General features: G+C 48.8%; 1 protein-coding gene across 4 annotated transcripts in view; it reads right to left on the minus strand.

Moving 5' to 3' along the window:
- The window catches only part of CUX1 (cut like homeobox 1), a 338,228-nt gene that overhangs the window by 246,533 nt on the left and 73,220 nt on the right, over nucleotides 1–18,475 (minus strand). For all 4 annotated transcript variants that reach the window (XM_056865494.1, XM_056865493.1, XM_056865491.1 and 1 more), the window contains exon 2: nucleotides 12,129–12,239. In XM_056865494.1, the coding sequence (XP_056721472.1) occupies nucleotides 12,129–12,239 (111 nt within the window). The remainder of the gene's footprint in view (nucleotides 1–12,128; nucleotides 12,240–18,475) is intronic.

Here is an 18,475-nt window from a genome sequence, read left to right on the forward strand (position 1 = left end):
CAGAATGCTCAACCACAGTAAAAGGTTGGTTGGGAAATAGCAGGGGGGGGGGGGACTGGCATTCTGGAACCAGTGTGGATAATAACCAGTGTGGAGGGGTCCTGGCTCAGTGGTACGGCATCTGCTTGACACGCAGAAGGTCCCAAATTCATAAGAACATAAGAAAGGCCATGCTGGATCAGACCAAAGCCCATTCAAGTCCAGCAGTCTGTTCACACAGTGGCCAACCAGGTGCCTCTAGGAAGCCACAAACAAGACAACTGCAGCAGCACCATCCTGCTTGTGTTCCACAGCACCTAATAGAATAGGCATACTCCTCTGATCCTGGAGAGAATAGGTATGCATAATGACTAGTATTCATTTTTACTAGAAGCCATGGTTAGCCCTCTCCTCCATGAACATGTTCACTCCCCTTTTAAAGCCTTCCAAGTTGGCAGCCATCACTACATCCTGGGGCAGGGAGTTCCGCAATTTAACTATGCATTGTGTGAAGAAATACTTCTTTTTATCGATTTTGAATCTCTCACCCTCCAGCTTCAGCTGATGACCCCGCGTTCTAGTATTATGAAAGAGGGAGAAAGTTCAGTTCAGCAGCTTGCATTGCCATGGTCCCACTCTAGATACCAGCTGCATGTTCTACATCTGCCTCTCCAACAATTTTAAAAACTCAGTTTTAACCACAGCCGTATGGATTTTTTTCTCTGCTGCAAACACCGAGTTTTGCCTTGTCACAGTTAACAAAATAATGTAGTCAAGACTCTATTGAATATAAGCCATGAGGATTACTTAAAGCAGACTGCGAGCAAAACGTCCAGCCAAAAAAAGAAAACAGAAACAAGCTAGTTTTCCTGATTAACAAAAATACATATCGGTTTTTCCACACTTCATTTTGGCAAAGAACAAAAGCACAGTATTATTTCTTTTTTCAAAAGTCCACAGAATCTTTGGACTCGCGCCTGCCAAGGAAAACACCTATTACGAATTTAGTAATGGCCTAACTAAACATAAATTATAAGGCCAGACGTTTTAAAAGGGGGGAAAACCTGATTTATTGTCACACTGGAGACACGGCGGGATAGAAGTGTAATTTCGTTTTTCCATATATTCATCAACACTGCAAATGCGTTAATTCGAAAAGAATCCAAAAAAATTAAAAAGGTACTCTAAGGCTTCTCTGCTTCTCACATTGCCATTTAACTGACTGCAAACAAGCTCTCGGCGGGCCAGTTTCATACAGGGGTGGGGTGGGATGGGCTGGAGTGGGGCTGTGGCTCAGTCGCAGAGCATCTGCTTTGCATCCAGAAGGTCCCAAGTTCAACCCCCGGTATCTCCAGTTAGAAGCGGGGGGGGGGGGACACACCAAATAATGCCTGAACTGCCTACGGATGCAAAAATCCCCAGGGTCCCATGGAATGACATGAATGTATATGGAATTTAAAGACATGCCTTATAATGTCAAGCTACAGCAGCATCCATTGACTTGTGCCTGCTGATGCAAAGAATACAGATTAGCTGGCCATTTATTCATTTCCTTCATTTATAGCCCACCTTTCTCCCCTAGACTCACGGTGGATTACAAAATATAAAAACAATCCTGTCAAACAGTAGAAACCATCCAATAAACCACACTATAGGACTAGGCTTACAGAAGCAGAAAACAATGCAAACAGAAAACGGTCGAAGGCATGACCTACCATAAACAATACCCAAAGCTGGAAAAGCCCTAGGCCTTGCGGTGCCAAAGCCTGAAATGTATAAGTTTAATCAGCAAGCAAAAGCTACCACCTAAAACTTTGGGGCTGGCGCCAGGGGATTTGAAATGTTTCCCCAGCCCCACACATTGTTCTGTGTCCAGAAGGGTGGGATCGATGCATATCTAATTGAGCATTTTTCTCTCTCCTTTCTTAAAACAAATAATAAGCCAGACAAGATGAATTCCATTCCACCCACTCCTTCTAGCTCTCTCTACATATCTGAATATCTACGGCATGCTGGCATGACGTAGAGAGAGTGTCAGACTCAAGACAGGGGATAGAGCGCTGGATTCCCTGATGTGCCATGAAGCGCGCTGTCATAGGTGCACCTTCTAACCTGCTTCACAGGACCATCATTGCAAGGATAACAAGCAAAAACGAGACAGTATCCATAATGTACTTTAAAAAAAATTAAACAGAAGACACATCTTGCTTAAAAAAACCACATTTGGCCACCGCGTCACATAGGAAAGGAGGCAAATGAGACACACACTTAATTACTAACATGGCACAAGATTTTTTAGGAAGATCCCCCCTCCCTAAAAAAAAACAACCCTCTTCATGTAGCTTACCAGATGCCTCTTGGATAGCTCAGTACCCAGCCAGAATGAGCTCGTGTGTGTTTGGAGAGAAACTTCCCTTCCGTTTGAGCTTTCCATTTCCTTAGGAAAGGGTCTGGGGGGGGTCAGGAGGGGGCAGTCACAGCTCTCTAAGCGTCAAGGGGCCCTGTTCTGAGCACTCATTTATTTGGCCTTCTGTCAACTCCAACGAGTCCCGTTTTCCCCACCAGTTGGAAGCGGCTGACGCTCAGAGTGCCCCTACTGCCGGCTACGCTCAAAGGGCTCGCCTGTGTGTTTTCAGATCCTGGCTGGGCTTGACCATTAGTGTCAGGAAAACAGATGCCAGGTGTGCACTAAAAGTTCATTTATCTCCCTTAGAAACATCAGGCTTCCTCGGGAGGTGGTAAGCTCTCCTTCCCTGGAGGTTTTTAAGAAGAGGTTAGATGGCCATCTGTCAGCAATGCTGATTCTGTGACCTTAGGCAGATGATGAGAGGGAGGGCATCTTGGCCATCTTCTGGTCACTAGGGGTGTGGAGGGGGGAGGTAGTTGTGAATTTCCTGCATTGTGCAGGGGGTTGGACTTGATGGCCCTGGTGGTCCCTTCCAACTCTATGATTCTATGATCAGCAGAGGAACACGTATGCACGGAGTAGCAGAATGAAGGAATGAGATCAGCGATGAAAGGGACATTAGGATTGAGGATTAGGAGGGCCATGCCCTCCCCAATCGGGCCAGCCCTATAGTGCCAGGGAAGCGGGGACTTGGTGAAAGGCGGCAGAGGTTGTTAAGTCAGGGCCACCCTCAGAAATCCCTATGAGAGGCAGCAAAGATGGGAATCGCTTGGGCGACTTGATCTAAATCACAACTGAACCTGACAGCCAATGTGGCGTAGTGGTTTGAGTGGCAGATTAGGGTTTGGAAGACCCAGGCTCGAATCTTAGCTCTGTCAAGTAACCGAAGAAACTGGGGGGGGGGGTCAAAGATCAACCCACGTTTGCAAAAACGAGCAAGGAATGCTTCGCTGAAGATCGATGGAGCCCCCCGAGGAGCGACCCAGCTGGCAAAACAAAACAGCCTTTCTTAATTAAAGCTCCCCCACACCGCCGCCCCAGATTTTAACACAGCATAAGTCATAGGCAGGTTTAATCCTAAAATGGCCACAAAACCCTGCAAGTAACTATAACACTAAAGTGACTAACTGCAGAACGCTCAACACATGTCACCGTTATGTAACAGAACCGAAAGGTACGCTCCTCGAACGAAAGCAAGGACTCGTCTGTGCGGGGGCAGGGAGGGGGGGGAGATCTTTTTTCACCGTTCAAGCTCCCACTGCAAGATGTACTCTATAAAAATAATTCCCGCAGAGCATTCCCCGTTTATTTAAAACAGGGCAAAAGCTCCCCAGAAATCCTGTCGCTTTAACGCTGGAACCGAGTCCTCTTTGGAAGCAGTGAAAAATCTGGTTGCTCTTCAGGGCCGCCAGCATAAAAGGGAGCGCAGGAAGGAAGCGACCGGCGAAGCGCAGCCATCACAGGAAGCCAGAAGGCACGCCAAATTTCGCAACGGAACATCAGAGGGCCTTTAGAAGACAACCAATGCTGCCTGGCAGTCAGCCCTTTGGGCCCATCCAGGGCAGTTTGACCAGCAGTGGCTCTCTAGGGTCCCAGGCAGAAAAGGGGCTTTTCCTCCAGTCTTTCTAGCTGGAAATGCCAGGGACTGAACCCAGGGACCTTCCGCATGCAAAGCAGGCGTTCCACCACTAGGGTTACCAACTAACTTCCTGGTGGGACCTCCAGCAGTTATAACGGGTCTCCAGACTACAGGCATCAGTCTCACCAGACGAACTGGCAGCTTCAAGGGGCACATGAACGCATGAAGCTGCCTTATACTGAATCAGATCCTTGGTCCATCAAAGTCAGCATTGTCTACTCAGACCTGCAGTGGTTCTCCAGGGTCTCAGGTAGAGGTTGTTCACATCACCTACATGTCTAGTCCCTTTAACTGGAGATGCCAGGGATTGAACCTGGGACCTTCCGCATGCCAAGCAGAGGCTCTACCACTGAGCCACAGCCCCTCTCTTAAAAGGTTAAGAACACATGAAGCTGCCTTATACTGAATCAGACCGTTGGTCCATCAAAGTCAGTATTGTCTACTACGATTGGCAGCGGCTCTCCAAGGTCTCAGGTAGAGGTTGGTCACATCACCTACTTGCCTAGACCCTTTAACTGGGGATGCAGGGTATGGAACCTGGGACCTTCTGCATGCCAAGCAGAGACTCTACCACTGAGCCATAGCCCCTATAGGCAGGCCCTATAGCATCACATCCCGGCTGAGGACCCTCCTCAATGTATGCTCCCAAATCTCCTGGAATTCCACAAGCTGGAGCTGGCAAACCTATCCACCGCTGAGCCATAACCTCTTCCCGGTGCTAACATTCAACTGGCTTACTGTCCATTGCGTGTCACATTGAACCAAAATAGTGTGGAAGGCAGGAAAAGTCAAACACACAAGATGGGCGCATTATGCAACCCAGTGCGGTATAGCGGTCAGAGCATCAGTCGAGGGTCTGGGAGACCCAGGTTCAAATGCCAACTCTGCCAGGGAAGCTGGCTGGGTGATCTTGGGCCAGTCAGTCTCTCGCAGCCTGACAGCTTGTTCCTGAGCCTCGCAGTGGCCAGGGCCGGCATGGCCGCGGCACCGCCGCGGCATCTCCAAAAAGGGTTCTCAGCCACTGCAAGGTTAAAAAAGGCCTTTTTAAAAACCAAAAATTGAAAATGGAGAAAATAGCCCCACTGAAAACAGCGATGGTGTGTGAAGAAAAGCCTGGCACAGCAACACTGTTGCTGGAGGGGGCGTTCCCGGGCTGGAGGGGCTTAGGAAGCTGACTACAGTCAGCTCGGGCCCTGGGAACGCCCCGGGAATGCCGCCCCCCATGCCGGCGCTGCCGCCCCTCACGCCGGCGCTGCATTTCTCTTCCAGGATTTAGGTCCCAGAGAGGCTGTGGTGTCACAGGCCCAGGCGCCAACAGAACTGCCCCTGCCGCCAGCGTAAGTGCCTCTTATTTTGTGATAAGTGGGCATTTATGCTGGCAGCGGGGTAACACTGCCTTCACTACACTTTCAGCCCAATCCTCAGGAATGGGCTGTAACCTACCTCACAGGGTTGTTATGAGGATAAAACGGAGGAGGAATGTTGTTGAAAACAGCTTCAGATCCCCACTGGGGAGAAAAGCCGGGCCTCAATATCTAAAAGAAAATCCATTCCTTATGGCATTTGCCTCTCTCCGCGCATTTGTCTGAACGAGACCAATAACAGAATTAAAAAAGAGGCAAGACACGCTTCGGTGCATATAAATCAGCTATTGACGAGTTCTAAATTATACGAGGCTAGTTATTCCACAAATGACTAACCAGGGCGGGTTTTTTTTACACCCTCCCCGAAGGCACGCTGCGTGGCTACCGCAAAACTACAGGATGCCCCAAAATTATTCATATTACAAAACTGGAAGCGAAACAAAGATTTTCATCAGCAGAGACAATTCACATGGGAGATGTTTCACAATCGGCTGATTTGAAGTCTTCCAAATCTACGATGAAATCACAGCCCCAGCGCTCCTCTGGCCCGCTTGCCAAAAGAAGTGGGTTGCCAGCCTGCTGAAAGCTCCCTTGACAGGGTCGAGCAACCTTTCGTAACAATCGTGATTCAACTACTTCTTTTTTTATTTTTTAATGGTCGAGGGAGGTAGCCTCTGGCTGCCATTTCTGACATATGCGTAGACATCGGCCCTAAAAGAGACAGAAGGAATCAGATGTGTTTTGAGATAAGGCCCGGAGTGGAGGAGAAATTAAATGTTGAATTTTAAAGGGCCTTAAAAAAACCCAAAAAAACTTTAATACGGTGCCTGCAATACTTTATATTCTATTATGTGTTGTTATTTTTGAAAGAAATTTTTGTGGATATAGCATACGATATTATAGCCTAGTGTTGTTATTTTTTAATTTTTTGATTGCAATGGCAGGTAAGCATCTCACACCGCCCATGTTTCCTGTCTCCAAAATGGGCCCCGGAAAGCACCAGAGCCTGGAAATACAAGTCATGGGTTCCTGTGAAACGTTAACAATGATTCTCTAGCAGGAGCTTAGTCCAGACAGATGTTGCCTTCTTCTTACTAAGGGCAGCTGGTCCCAATACAAAACCCTCCGAGGCAGCTGCACACACTGCCTTCATTCCTGGGAGTTACGAATCTCGAGGCAGGCAGCTGGAGATATGACAGGCCAAAACGCAAGATGGAAATTTGCGACGAGCCTCGGGAAGGGAACTCTCGAGCTCCATGCCCTTAACAACGACTGACAGTTTGGCGGAAGAGGGCCACGGCCTCGGGCTCTTCTAAACACCAATTTACTCGCGACGGATTCAGAGAAGGCTCCACGGGCATTTTTGGTCAGCGGGACGCAGGAAATCAAGAGCCAAGACCAATGCTTGGCCGGTCACCTGTGGCAAGACCCTGCCAGGGAGAAGCGTGTCAACCACTCCCTGCTTTGACTGCACGCTATACGGAGATCATCGTCGAGAGAGTTACGAGGCCAGAATTCTGGTGTCCCTTTGCATGGAAAGAGCTGATACTGCCAGGGAACATGCAGCCCAGACTGGGATCACCCAATTCATTGAACGACTTGGGTGTAACTATGTCCCCATCTCTAACGGAGCCTCCAACAGGCTGCCTTTAAGTCTATGATGACTTTTTTTCACTTCGCAAAACACCTGGAGTATTGTGGGCAGTTCTGGAGGCCGCACTTCAAAAAGGATGTCGACAGAATCGAGCGGGTGCAGAGGAGAGCTACGAGGATGATCAGGGGCCCTGGAGACCAAGCCCTTCAAGGAAAGGCTGAGGGAGCTGGGAATGTTTAGTCTGGAGAAGAGGAGGTTGAGGGGGGGACATATCGCTCTCTTTAAGTATTTGAAGGGCTGCCACTTAGAGGAGGGCAGGGAGCTGTTCCTGTTGGCAGCAGAGGATAGGACTCGCAATAATGCGTTTAAATTGCGGGCGGAAAGGAACCGGCTGGATATTAGGAAACATTTTTTTACAGTTAAGAGTTGTTCGGCAGTGGAATCGGCTACCTAGGGAGGTGGTGAGCTCCCCTCACTGGCAGTCTTTAAGCAGAGGCTAGACAAGCACTTATCAGGAATGCTCTAGGCTGATCTTGCATTAAGCAGGGGGTTGGACTAGATGGCCAGCATGACCCCTTCCAACTCTATGATTCTATGATTTGCATCGGCACATTTTGAGATGGGTACTAGTTCTACCGACTGGTAGGTCAGAAGGCATTTCTTGGAGATTCCCCCCAAGAATGCCTCATCACGAAAATTTAATGTCCGCCGCACGCTTCACAGAAAGAATGGTTTGGGTTTAAGAAGAATCCCAGGTTCAGCCAGGAACGCTCCAAGCTCGCAGCGTCAGCAATAGCTGGAGCAGGAGGAGGGGCGGAGGGGAGGCCAAGGCATCCCAGAGGCAAGCGGCTCTTCCAACACCTTCTTTGGCTCTGCCGACGAGTACGTTCTGCCGTGCCTGTAATCACCTGAGAGGGCACAAGATGGCCCTGTCGGTTCTCACTCCATGAGCGACGTCCGCCCTCCCGGCCTGCAGAAACTGCTCCGATCAAGCACACCGCAGCTCTCCAGAGGGGCAACCCCTTCCCTTTCTTTGTCGAGCCCACTTTCATATTTAGTTATTTCGAGAAGTGCAACACAGCACGACCAATGACAGTAAATGCAAAACCCAAAAAAGGGGGAACCTCCCCCGCCATAAAAGGTAGCAAGATTTTTTTTGAATGACCGGACGAGAGGGAAGCAGGGGCTCGCTTATCTGGAGTGTAGTTACCACAAGGCCTAAAAAACCGTGGGTGTAGTTTTGCATCCTGGGAACCACAAAGCCCACTGGACTTATTTGGGGGACGGCAGACAGAAGGATGCACAGTCTATTTATTATGCAAAGAGGGTTTAAGACTTCATGCGCTTGTGTGCATGACAAATGCTGCCTTCTTCTGTGCTTGTATTACTGAGCAAGAGAACGGCGCAACTAGAACCATCAATCCCTCTTCCATTCATAATAATTCCATCCCACCTTTCCTCCGATAAACTTGGAATGACAGACACGGAGGAGTTATCCCTGGGGGGGCCAGGCCTGTCACTGGAGCCTAAGCCCACCATTTCCCACTGCCACTTGACAGACAAGTGGAGGGGGGATGGGGAGGGCTGTTTAGCACTGCACCGCTGTGGGCGCAAAACTGGAAGTGATGTCATTCTGTGAGCACAACGCCCTAGGATTCACCCAACATGCTATGGTTTAATGAATGGATTTGGAGGGGATCCTAGAGTGCTGCCACCACACAATCAAATCACACCTGGTTTTGTCCGTGACACCAAAGGTGTCTCCAGCCCCAAAAGTCTCCAGCCAGGGTGCAGCTACGTCCAGCAGCCTGGTTATCCCCATTTCCCCCTCCCCAGCAACTCTGTGAGTTACATCGGGACCAATGAATGAATTACTGTTTGGCCAAAGAGCACTCAGCAAAAATCATGGGCCTAGCGGCGTTCCTTACCTCCTATTGGCAGCAGAGGATAGGACTCGCAATAGTGGACTTAAATTGAGGGCAGAAAGGTACCGGCTGTATATTAGGGGAAATTTTTTTACAGGAAGAGTTGTTCGACAGTGGAATTAGCTACCTAGGGAGGTGGTGAGCTCCCCCTCCCTGGCAGGCTTTAAGCAGAGGCTGGACAAGCACTTGTCAGGGATGCTCTAGGCTGATCCTGCATTGAGCAGGGGGTTGGACTAGATGGCCTGTTTGGCCCCTTCCAACTCTATGGTTCTATGACAGAGGTTAGCCCATTCCAAGGATTCAAGTGGTGCTGCCGTGTCCCAATAACTTTGCAGAAACCAGCCTCCAGCCCTTTGAAACACCAGTGTGTAGAAACAAGGGTTCGAAGACCATCCTCATTCCGGGCCAAAGTCTCCATACGGTGAGTGCCCACCTCTTCCCAAACTCGCACAGACCGCCACGAGGGAGAAAAGTGAACGGTGACGCTCACACCGCTGCCTACAACCCAACTTCTGCTTGTTCAGAAATACCATCTCGTGCAGGCTCACAGTTTCCTCGCAAGGACGTGAGATAGGAAATGCAAGCCCTGCAGAGCAAGCTACCCGACACACTCCAAATGCTGTTTGCGCATGTTGACGTCTTGCCGTTCAAGGTGAGGGGAAGTTCCCATATTTGAAAATGAAATGTATTAGGGAACAGGGGAGTTAATAAATGGGTCCAATTCAGCACTCAACTGGTATGTCCCTGCCTCCTCACCCTCAGCAGACAGTATTTAAAAATAAGATGTATACATTCTTCTACCACAAAGCACCCACAAATTCAGGAACTCTCACAGCCGCTCCCATTTGTATGAGGAAACACCTCAAATTCAGTAGCAGGGCGTTATGCTATCAAAACTATTTCCTTTTGCTCTGGGGACAGGGGAAGGATTATTTCTTTCAGGAAATATCTTTTCCAAAGCCACAGATGATCTATACTCTTCAGATGGTTAAAGGGCTTTTTAAAAAAAAATCTACAAATCCTCTTCCCTTAGAGCTCCACGGAACGTCTATCAGATTCTCTCCTAACAGCGGATCAACAAATTGGTCCATCTCACATTTTTAAACCCTTGCTTTTTTCTGCTTCCATCCAACACCTGCTTCTCACGAGCAACAACGCAAAGCCAAGGAAACTTCCCATCACGAAGACGTGAGAAAAGTCTCCTTCTTCTGAAGCCAAGCAGTTTTGAACTCCAGCTCAGACCTCAGCCTACATCTTGAGGGCCAAGCATGTATGCCTCAGCAAAAAGGCTTATGAAAAGGCAACCCCACACCCCCAAAAAAGGTAATAAAAAAGAACCGCCATAAGCAGATTGTGTTCAGGTTTGAAAAGACACTCACAGCGCCATCCTAAGTAGGGCTACACCCTTTTAAGTCCGTCGAAGTCAGTGGGCCTTGAAGGGCGTAACCCCGCTTAAGTTTGCACTGCCAGTCAACCATCTCTGCATCCGCGAGGGCGAAGCAATCCCAACCAACCTTCCCGCTGTTTATTCTGTAACCTCAACACCACCACATGGAGGAGCCCATCGACTGTAGCTTCCAGCCATGAAACTGAGATCGCAATCTTATATCGGGCAATAAAGATAACGCAGTGAGGTAATTTTCACCGTGGCCTCGCCACACCGCCTTTCCAAACGATCGCAGGAGCTCGGTCAAATTCAAGAACTGCAGCTGCTGCGGATATCCAGTTCCTTGGGGGTTTGTCACCCCTAGACGGTGGTCAACCATGGCACGCATCCTCAGAGTGGCATATCATAAAGCACAACACTGAACCTGTGAAGCTGTCTTATACTGGGCCAGACCACGGGTCTATCGCAGTCAGTCTCGTCTGCTCTGACTGACAGCGGTTCTCCAGGGTTTCAGGCAGAAGTCTTTCATGTCACCTGCTGCTGCCTGAGCCTGACCTTTTAAAGTGGAGATGCCAGGGGACTGAACCGGGGACCTTCTGCATGCAAAGCAAATGCTCTACTACTGAGCCACGCCCCCTCCTCAACACTGTACCAAAAACAACTCCGGCTACAATCAAGTAAATCACTTGGATTTGAACAGATCCAAAAAGCTAGATATCTAGGGAGAATTCACCTAGACCAGTGGTTCCCAAACTTTTCAGGCCACCGCCCCCTTGGTTCCACAACCCCAGCACCCCGCTACCCTATCCTATAAAAAGCATTATTCAAAATAGGGGTTTGCCTGACGCACTAAAGAAGATAACAACAATAAAATTTCAGAACAGTAACAATTAATTGCACCTCTGTTCAAAATGAAATTAAAACTTTTTAGTCGAAATTTATTCAACAAAATTGATGAACTTGATCCAGGGGTACCAGCTCTTCAAAGTCTGGAAAAAAAATTCTGATAGTTTTCGCCAAATTTGCCAGCATGGTGCCATAGCTTGATCTACTGTAAATTAGTGAACAGCACAATTGAAGGGCCCCACCTCTAGCACCCCCCTGCTGCCCCCTTGCCTCTTAGTGCCTTCCTAGGTAATCCCACCGCCCTCCAGGGAGTGGTACTGCCCACTTTGGGAACCACTGACCTAGACCAGCATTAACCAACTTGTGGGTCCCGATCCAAAAGTGAGGTGTAAAGCCTGTGAATGTGGGTCCCGGGCCTTTACAGTTTTAACGATTTGTCCATGGTGTCTTTTCTTTTAGTGCAGGGGTGTCAAACATAAGGCCCGCGGGCCGGATCCGGCCCCTTGAGAGCTCTTTTCCGGCCCATGAGCCAAATGAGGCAACAACCACCTCCCATACACTCTCGATCTGGGCTGGAGAGGCCAGGCCGGGCCCAACCAAGTGGCATTTATGTCATATCCGGCCCTCGTAACAATTGCTTTTGACACCCATGTTTTAGTGGGTCGCCTGACCCAAAAGGTTGGGAACCATTGGCCTCAACAAAACAGAAGGCAGATCATCCAGTTTGCGAGATGGTAATGATTTGTTACAGTTCAAACGGCATCTTGGTCAGACGCTGGGAAGCTTAACCCCCAAAAAGGTATAGACACACAAACCCCAGCTGCTTGAATTCAAGCCATTCCAAACCCGAAATCGGAGCTATACCACTCCCGGTCCGCAGAACACCCTGGAAATAGGGGAAACTCAAGTTTGTTTCCCTGACAGAAACTGCTCGCTCATTTACAGGGAAGGCTGTGAAGCGACGTGCGAAAGAACATTGCGGCTCACCTCTGGAGTGTTTTTCTTGAACTCACGGCTTTGTTCAATGAGCTTCTTTCTCGATTGTTCACTTTCATCTTGTCGATTTGCCAACACTGTCGCCGTGGCATCAAGCTCCCTCTGTCAGGAAGAGAACCAAAAAGAAAATCACAATTTTAGCCATGATCGGATCCTTTAAAAAATACAAATAAACGTGGTGTGCTTTCACCCAAAGGTTTGTTAATTAAATAAAAAAGGTAAAGGTCCCCTGTGCAAGCACCAGGTCATTACTGACCCACGGGGTGACATCACATCCTGACTTTTACTAGGCAGACTTTGTTTATAGGGTGGTTTGCCAGTGCCTTCCCCAGTCGTCTACACTTTTACCCCCAGCAAGCTGGGTACTCATTTTACCGACCTCGGAAGGATGGAAGGCTGAATCCACCTTGAGCGGGCTACCTGAAATTGACTTCCGCCGGGATCAAACTCAGGTCGTGAGCAGAGCTTGGACTGCTGTACTGCAGCTTACCACTCTGCGCCTTGGGCTCTTTCTTTGCAGGAAGGGGGGGGGAAGGTGTGAACGAGTCCCCTGCGTAAAACGAGATATTTTCCATAGCTCTTCTTCGGCAAGGCAAACAACACTTTCCCCATGAATCAAAGCGATCCTTTTTTTAAAAAAACATCACATCGAGTTATGCTCTGCAGGGGGGCTTCCTTTGACCCATTCAGTTGTTCAGGATCCAGAGCAGGGGTCCCCAATGTGGTACCTGTGGGCGCCGTGGTACCCGCTGACACCTTTCCTGTGCCCACCAAGTGTTTTTTAGAAAGTGGGTGGCCCTAGGTGGGGATTTTGCCTGGCAAGGCTTCTGATTGGCCATTGGAGATCTGATTGGCTGTGCAAATTTTTAACAGCATTGCTTTGGCAGCAGCTGCCACCATAGCACAAGGATCTTCACTGTGTGGGTGAAGGTAAGCGCAGGCAGACTTCCCAGAGGCACCAGATTGGCCCCTGTGTGAACAGACTGCTGGACTTGATGGGCATTGCTCTGATCCAGCATGGCTTTTCTTATGTTCTTAGGTAAGGTGGCACCCGTTTTGTGTCTGGCTCTGCCACCTCTGGCAGCTACGTTGTGGCTGTGCCCGCCACACCATGTCAGAATGCCAAAGGTGCCCGCAGGCTCAAAACAGTTGGGGACCCATGGTCCAGAGAAATGTCTCAGTAAGAACACCAATGCGACCCCCCCCCCCAATCCTTTCCCATACACAGCAACTTGATCTCCCAAGAGTGGCAGCATGCACGCGCATATACACCCCCCTCCCAAACAGATGGCTGTCCAACCCATCGCCGAGGCACAGAGCCACTTCCCTTTTCTTGTCAACAAACAGGTTTACGCTGCCAGAGCTGCCAGCCTCTCCTGAAACAGGATGCCAATCTCCCAGTCCCCGCTACAATCTCTGCCGTGTGTAGGTGCGCCTCCTCCGAGGAGCTGAACGTACAGATCTAGCAGCCGGGCTCCGCCCGAGAAGCAGCGTCCTCCGCTACAGGTATATCACACCTGGGTCATTTTTCAATGCAAAACCAATCGGAGGATAAGACTTCAAAAGACTGGCTCTTCTGATGAAGCCAGTTGCTGTTTCCCAGCAAGATACTGGCGAGGAGGGGTGCTCCAAGCATATGGAATAGATATGAAATTGACCGCTGGTCCATCTACTATGGACAGTACGACTGCCTTTCCTGTTCTTTATTTCAAGCATGTCTATCCCACACCTCCAATTCTGTTCCGGAGGGCCTCCAAAACTTCAAATACATAAACTCACAACACAGAACCTCACAACCACACAAAACCTCAGCACAGTAACACTGAAAGACTATTAAAAACAGCAGGATACAGCAGTTTTCGGGGGAAAAATTAAAAAATTAAGAGCTTCCACCATTATTTTAAAACAGCAGCTGCAAAAAACCATCCAAATCTGTAAAATTGAAATCAGCGTCACAAGGTTAGGACGGGGACTGAAGACTAAAGAGAGCTTGTTCCCACATGATCCTGCCGGACTTGGTTTAAAAACTTAGGGAGATCAGCCCAAAATTCACAGGAGTTGCAAAAACTAAGGAATTCCCTTCCCCCCTAAAACTTTTGCCTGGCAGCAGAAATTCAACACGTTTGGCACCATGAGAGCCAGCAGGGTGTAGTGGTTAAGGTGCCAGACTAGAATCTGGGAAACCCAGGTTCGAATCCCCGTTCTGCCACAGAAACTTTCTAGGTGACCTTGGGCCAGTCATACACACTCAGCCTCGACCCTGGCAAGTGTTTGTATGGGAGACCTCCAAGGAATACCAGGGGCATGACGCAGGGGCAGGCAATGGCAAACCACCTCTGAATGTCTCTTGCCTTGAAAACTCTTCAGGGTCGTCATAAGTCGGCTGTGACAACAGTAAAAAAATGTTAGAGGAAAGAAATTCCATAAACAGAAGGGTGCAGTGGAAAAGACCCTCTTCTCCATGATCATTTCCCTCACCTTTGAAGGGAGGGGAGAACACAAAGAGAGAGGGGTTACACTGGTTGGAGGGTTTTAAGCAGAGGCCAGATGGCCATCTGACTGCAATGCTGATTCTGTGAACTTAGACAAGTCAAGAGAGGGAGGGCAGGAAGGGTTGCATCAGTGCTTGGCTCTCCTGGCCCTTTCTTGCATGCCCAGAGAAATGCAGATCGCCACTTTGGGGCCAGGAAGCAATTTTCCTCCAGGCCACATTGGCCAGGGATCCTCGAGAGGTTTTTTTTTGCCATCTTCTAGACATGGAGAAGGGTCACTGGGGGTGTGGGGAGGAGGTAGCTGTGCATTTGCTGCATTGTGCAGGGGGTTGGACTAGATTACCCTGGAGGTCCCTTCCAACTCTATGTTTCTATGAGTCTACTGAGCACAGACTCTAGATGACAAGCATAGTAGTCAATCAGCCTCATCTGGGAACATGCAGCCTCTTCTTAGCCTCGTTGGGGTGGGGGGGAGCTGTGGCTCAGTTTGCAGAGCATCTGCTTGGCATGAAGGTCCCAGGTTCAATCCTCGGCATATCCAGTTAAAGGGACTAGGCAAGTAGGTGATGTGAACAATCTCTACCTAAGGCCTTGGAGAGCCGCTGCTGGTCTGACTAGACAATACTGACTTTGATGGACCAATGGTCTGATTCAGTATAAGGCAGCTTCATGTGTACCACAGAGCCTTTTTAAAGTCTGGATCCCAGGGGCCAAACCTGGAACCTTCTGCATGCAGATCCGAGGCTCCAAAGCCTGTTGTGTAACCAGATGGGCAAGACAGCACCAGCTCCTATGCTTCTAGGAAGCTGAGGCTTCCTGGCATGCAAGAATAAACCCTGGGATCTCTCTTTTTAGAAAGCAGCCACTGCTGATATTTCACATCTCTAAACACTAGGCAACGGTTTACCAACCAGGGTTCACCAAGAGCAAGCAATTAATAAACCCCAGCCCACAACGTTTTCCGTTGTAAATATTTTTATGGCCCACTGGCCATGCTACAAAACAGCTAACAGATAAGCAAAATAGAATTTGTTTTTTTTTTAAATAAAACGAGAATGCACTAAAAAAATCCTCATAGGAATAACTTACTCCGAAGACACAGCAAATAAGCATGGCTCTCACCCCATGCCTCAACAAATTCAACAACCCTCCATTTTTAATGTGGCGCAAAATTGAAACTAAAAAGTGGGCCCCCAAAGCAAGGCTGTTAAGAGAGACTGGGGGAAGCTTCTACCAGCTGAATGAGATCCAGACTGCGCAAGCATGGTGCAGTGGTTAAGAGCGGTGGTTTGGAGCGGTGGACTCTGATCTGGAGAACCGGGTTTGATTCCCCACTCCTCCACAGGAGCGGCGGAGGCTAATCTGGTGAACTGGGTTTGTTTCCCACTCCTACACATGAAGCCAGCTGGGTGACCTTGGGCTAGCCACACTCTCTCAGTCCCACCTACTTCGCAGGGTGTCTGTTGTGGGGAGGGGAAGGGAAGGTGATTGTAGGCCGGTTTGAGTCTCCCTTAAGTGGTAGAGAAAGTTGGCATATAAAAACCAACTCTTCTTCCTGTTGGCAGGCACTTAAGCTTGGCTGTAGCCAAAAGCCCAAGCCTTTTGGCAAGAGGCAAAGGAGTCTGGGCCCTTGGCTCTGAGCCCACGCCTTGCAGCCTTGGGCTTGGAATAAGCCAGGCAACTGAATTCAGGACCACAAGTCAGAGCCGTGTCACATATTTCTGTCTCTGCCTTGGTTTTTACTTTTTGCAATGCCTTGTAAGCAGCTTTTAGGTCCCCGCAGCGGGCGAGAAATAAACAAATTCGCAGTTTGGGGACCGCCACAGAGACAACCTAGTCCCGGTACCCACCCACCTGTCTCCCACAGATGTGGACAGCTGGAACAAAGGCCACAAGTTCAGTATATGGGGAAGCTCAAAGGGGAGTGGGAAGTCCTGCAAAGACCACCTAAGGTCTTCTCTGGTCTCCGGCCACTCTTTGAATAGAAAACAAACAGAAAGCTGGGTTCCCAAGGTTGGGTGGAGAAAGTAAAATAATATAATAGAAAAATATTTTTAATTTAAGGCGCTTAAATTGGGTTAAAAACATTAAAAATGACAAAACAAGGCACATTGGAAACTCATAGACTTAAACCAAATTGACCATACGAGTTTCGGCCTTCAGGCCTTCATCAGTGGTCAAATAAAAAAGGCACATAATGCACACACAAGCAATATACAAATGTATGACCATAGATAGATGGATAACATTAAACAAGCCCAGGCAAGTGTATAGGATGTATAATATATTTCAAATTAGAAACCCCTCTAGGTAGAATACCTGTAGGTTGTTCTACACCGGGCTGTATTGGTCTCTCATACAAAGCGTGCATGCAAGAATCAACCTGGTAAAGCTATGTGCTATGTTCACAGCGGTGAGCCCTAGTTAACCATCTGGCCACAGAAGCGGCTGAAGACTGACCAAATAAAGTGATCACTACTACACACACCACCTTGTTCTACGTCTGTCGTCCTGGGGGGGGGGGGGAACAAGCCCTGAAGACCCTGGCATTTGGACCAATCAGGGACCGTTGTTATCACCTGCTTAATAATTTGGAAATGAACACTATTACCAGGCATCCCCCTAGTCACCTCATCCTATCTTCCACCTGTATCTAACAGACTTCTGATACCGAGTGGCAGAGGCCGTGTTCCACCACCAGCTTTCCAGCTGTGTCGTGACCTAATTTCTCGTCGCTTCGCACAGGCTCTCTCGTATCTCTGCTCGTTCTCTTTCAGCACTAAATCCAAGGATGCGCGCCACGTTCCCGCGAAGTCAATAGAAGTTGTGTTATGTACCTTCGGGGAGGATTCGCCTCTGGATTTTTCTTTACTTTTGATCGATTTGCTTTCATTGCAAATAAATCTGACGTCCATGAGAGAAAACACCTCGCTGGGGTCGGGCAGAATGCACGATACAGGCCGGGGCCATCTTCTCCAATAACTACGCCAAGGGAGCCTCTTCTCTGGCCTACCAAATCCAGAGCCGGCCGCCCATAGTAAAAACATCAAATAATAATTTCCTCCACCAACTAAGGGCAAAAACGCATGGTCGCTTTATCCTCCATTATTCCCTGTTTCAGCCAGGATTCAGCCAGGATCGAATGCATGCGTTTCGCCGAACGTGCGCTCGATCCTGGCTGAATCCTGGCTGAAACAGGGAATAAAAGAGGCTAAAGCGACCATGCGATTTTGCCCTAATAAGACGCAGGCAGATTTTTTGGATGGAAAGCATTCAAGGGCTCAACTAAAATAAGCACCATTTCTTTTGCTTGCAACTAAGAGTCGAGCAACTGTCCGGTTAGTTATCTTGCAACCCCCAATAAAATTCACCGAAGTACAATCAGTCAGGAGAAGGCACAGGAGCAATGCAGACACAGTAAACTAAGGAGGGACCGTGGCTCACTGGTAGAGCATCTGCTTGGCATGCAGAAGGTCCCAGGTTCAGTCCCCGGAATCTCCAGTTAAAGAGGCTAGGGAAATAGGTGATGTGAAAGACCTCTGCCGGACACCCTGGAAAGCTTTGGGACAGGTTCTCTATCAATGGGTCGCATGGAAAGTTGCCGCTAATTTCAGCTGCATGCAACCAGGGCATTCTGCATATTTGTTGCAAAGATTTATGCCCCTGTCTTGCGATCAATCTCCAAAGCTGCTTACAAAATCCCCATAGAGGACACATCCTATATAACCAGCATACCTGCCACTTCTTTCGGCAAGGTACAGTTCTGCCCACCAACTTATGAAAAGACCTGGAGTCAACTCTCTTAGCACTGGGAAGTGTTTGTTTATTGTATTCCACAGGCTATTT

Source organism: Euleptes europaea, chromosome 19 (assembly GCF_029931775.1).
Source record: "Euleptes europaea isolate rEulEur1 chromosome 19, rEulEur1.hap1, whole genome shotgun sequence".
In the NCBI taxonomy this organism is placed as follows: domain Eukaryota; kingdom Metazoa; phylum Chordata; class Lepidosauria; order Squamata; family Sphaerodactylidae; genus Euleptes; species Euleptes europaea.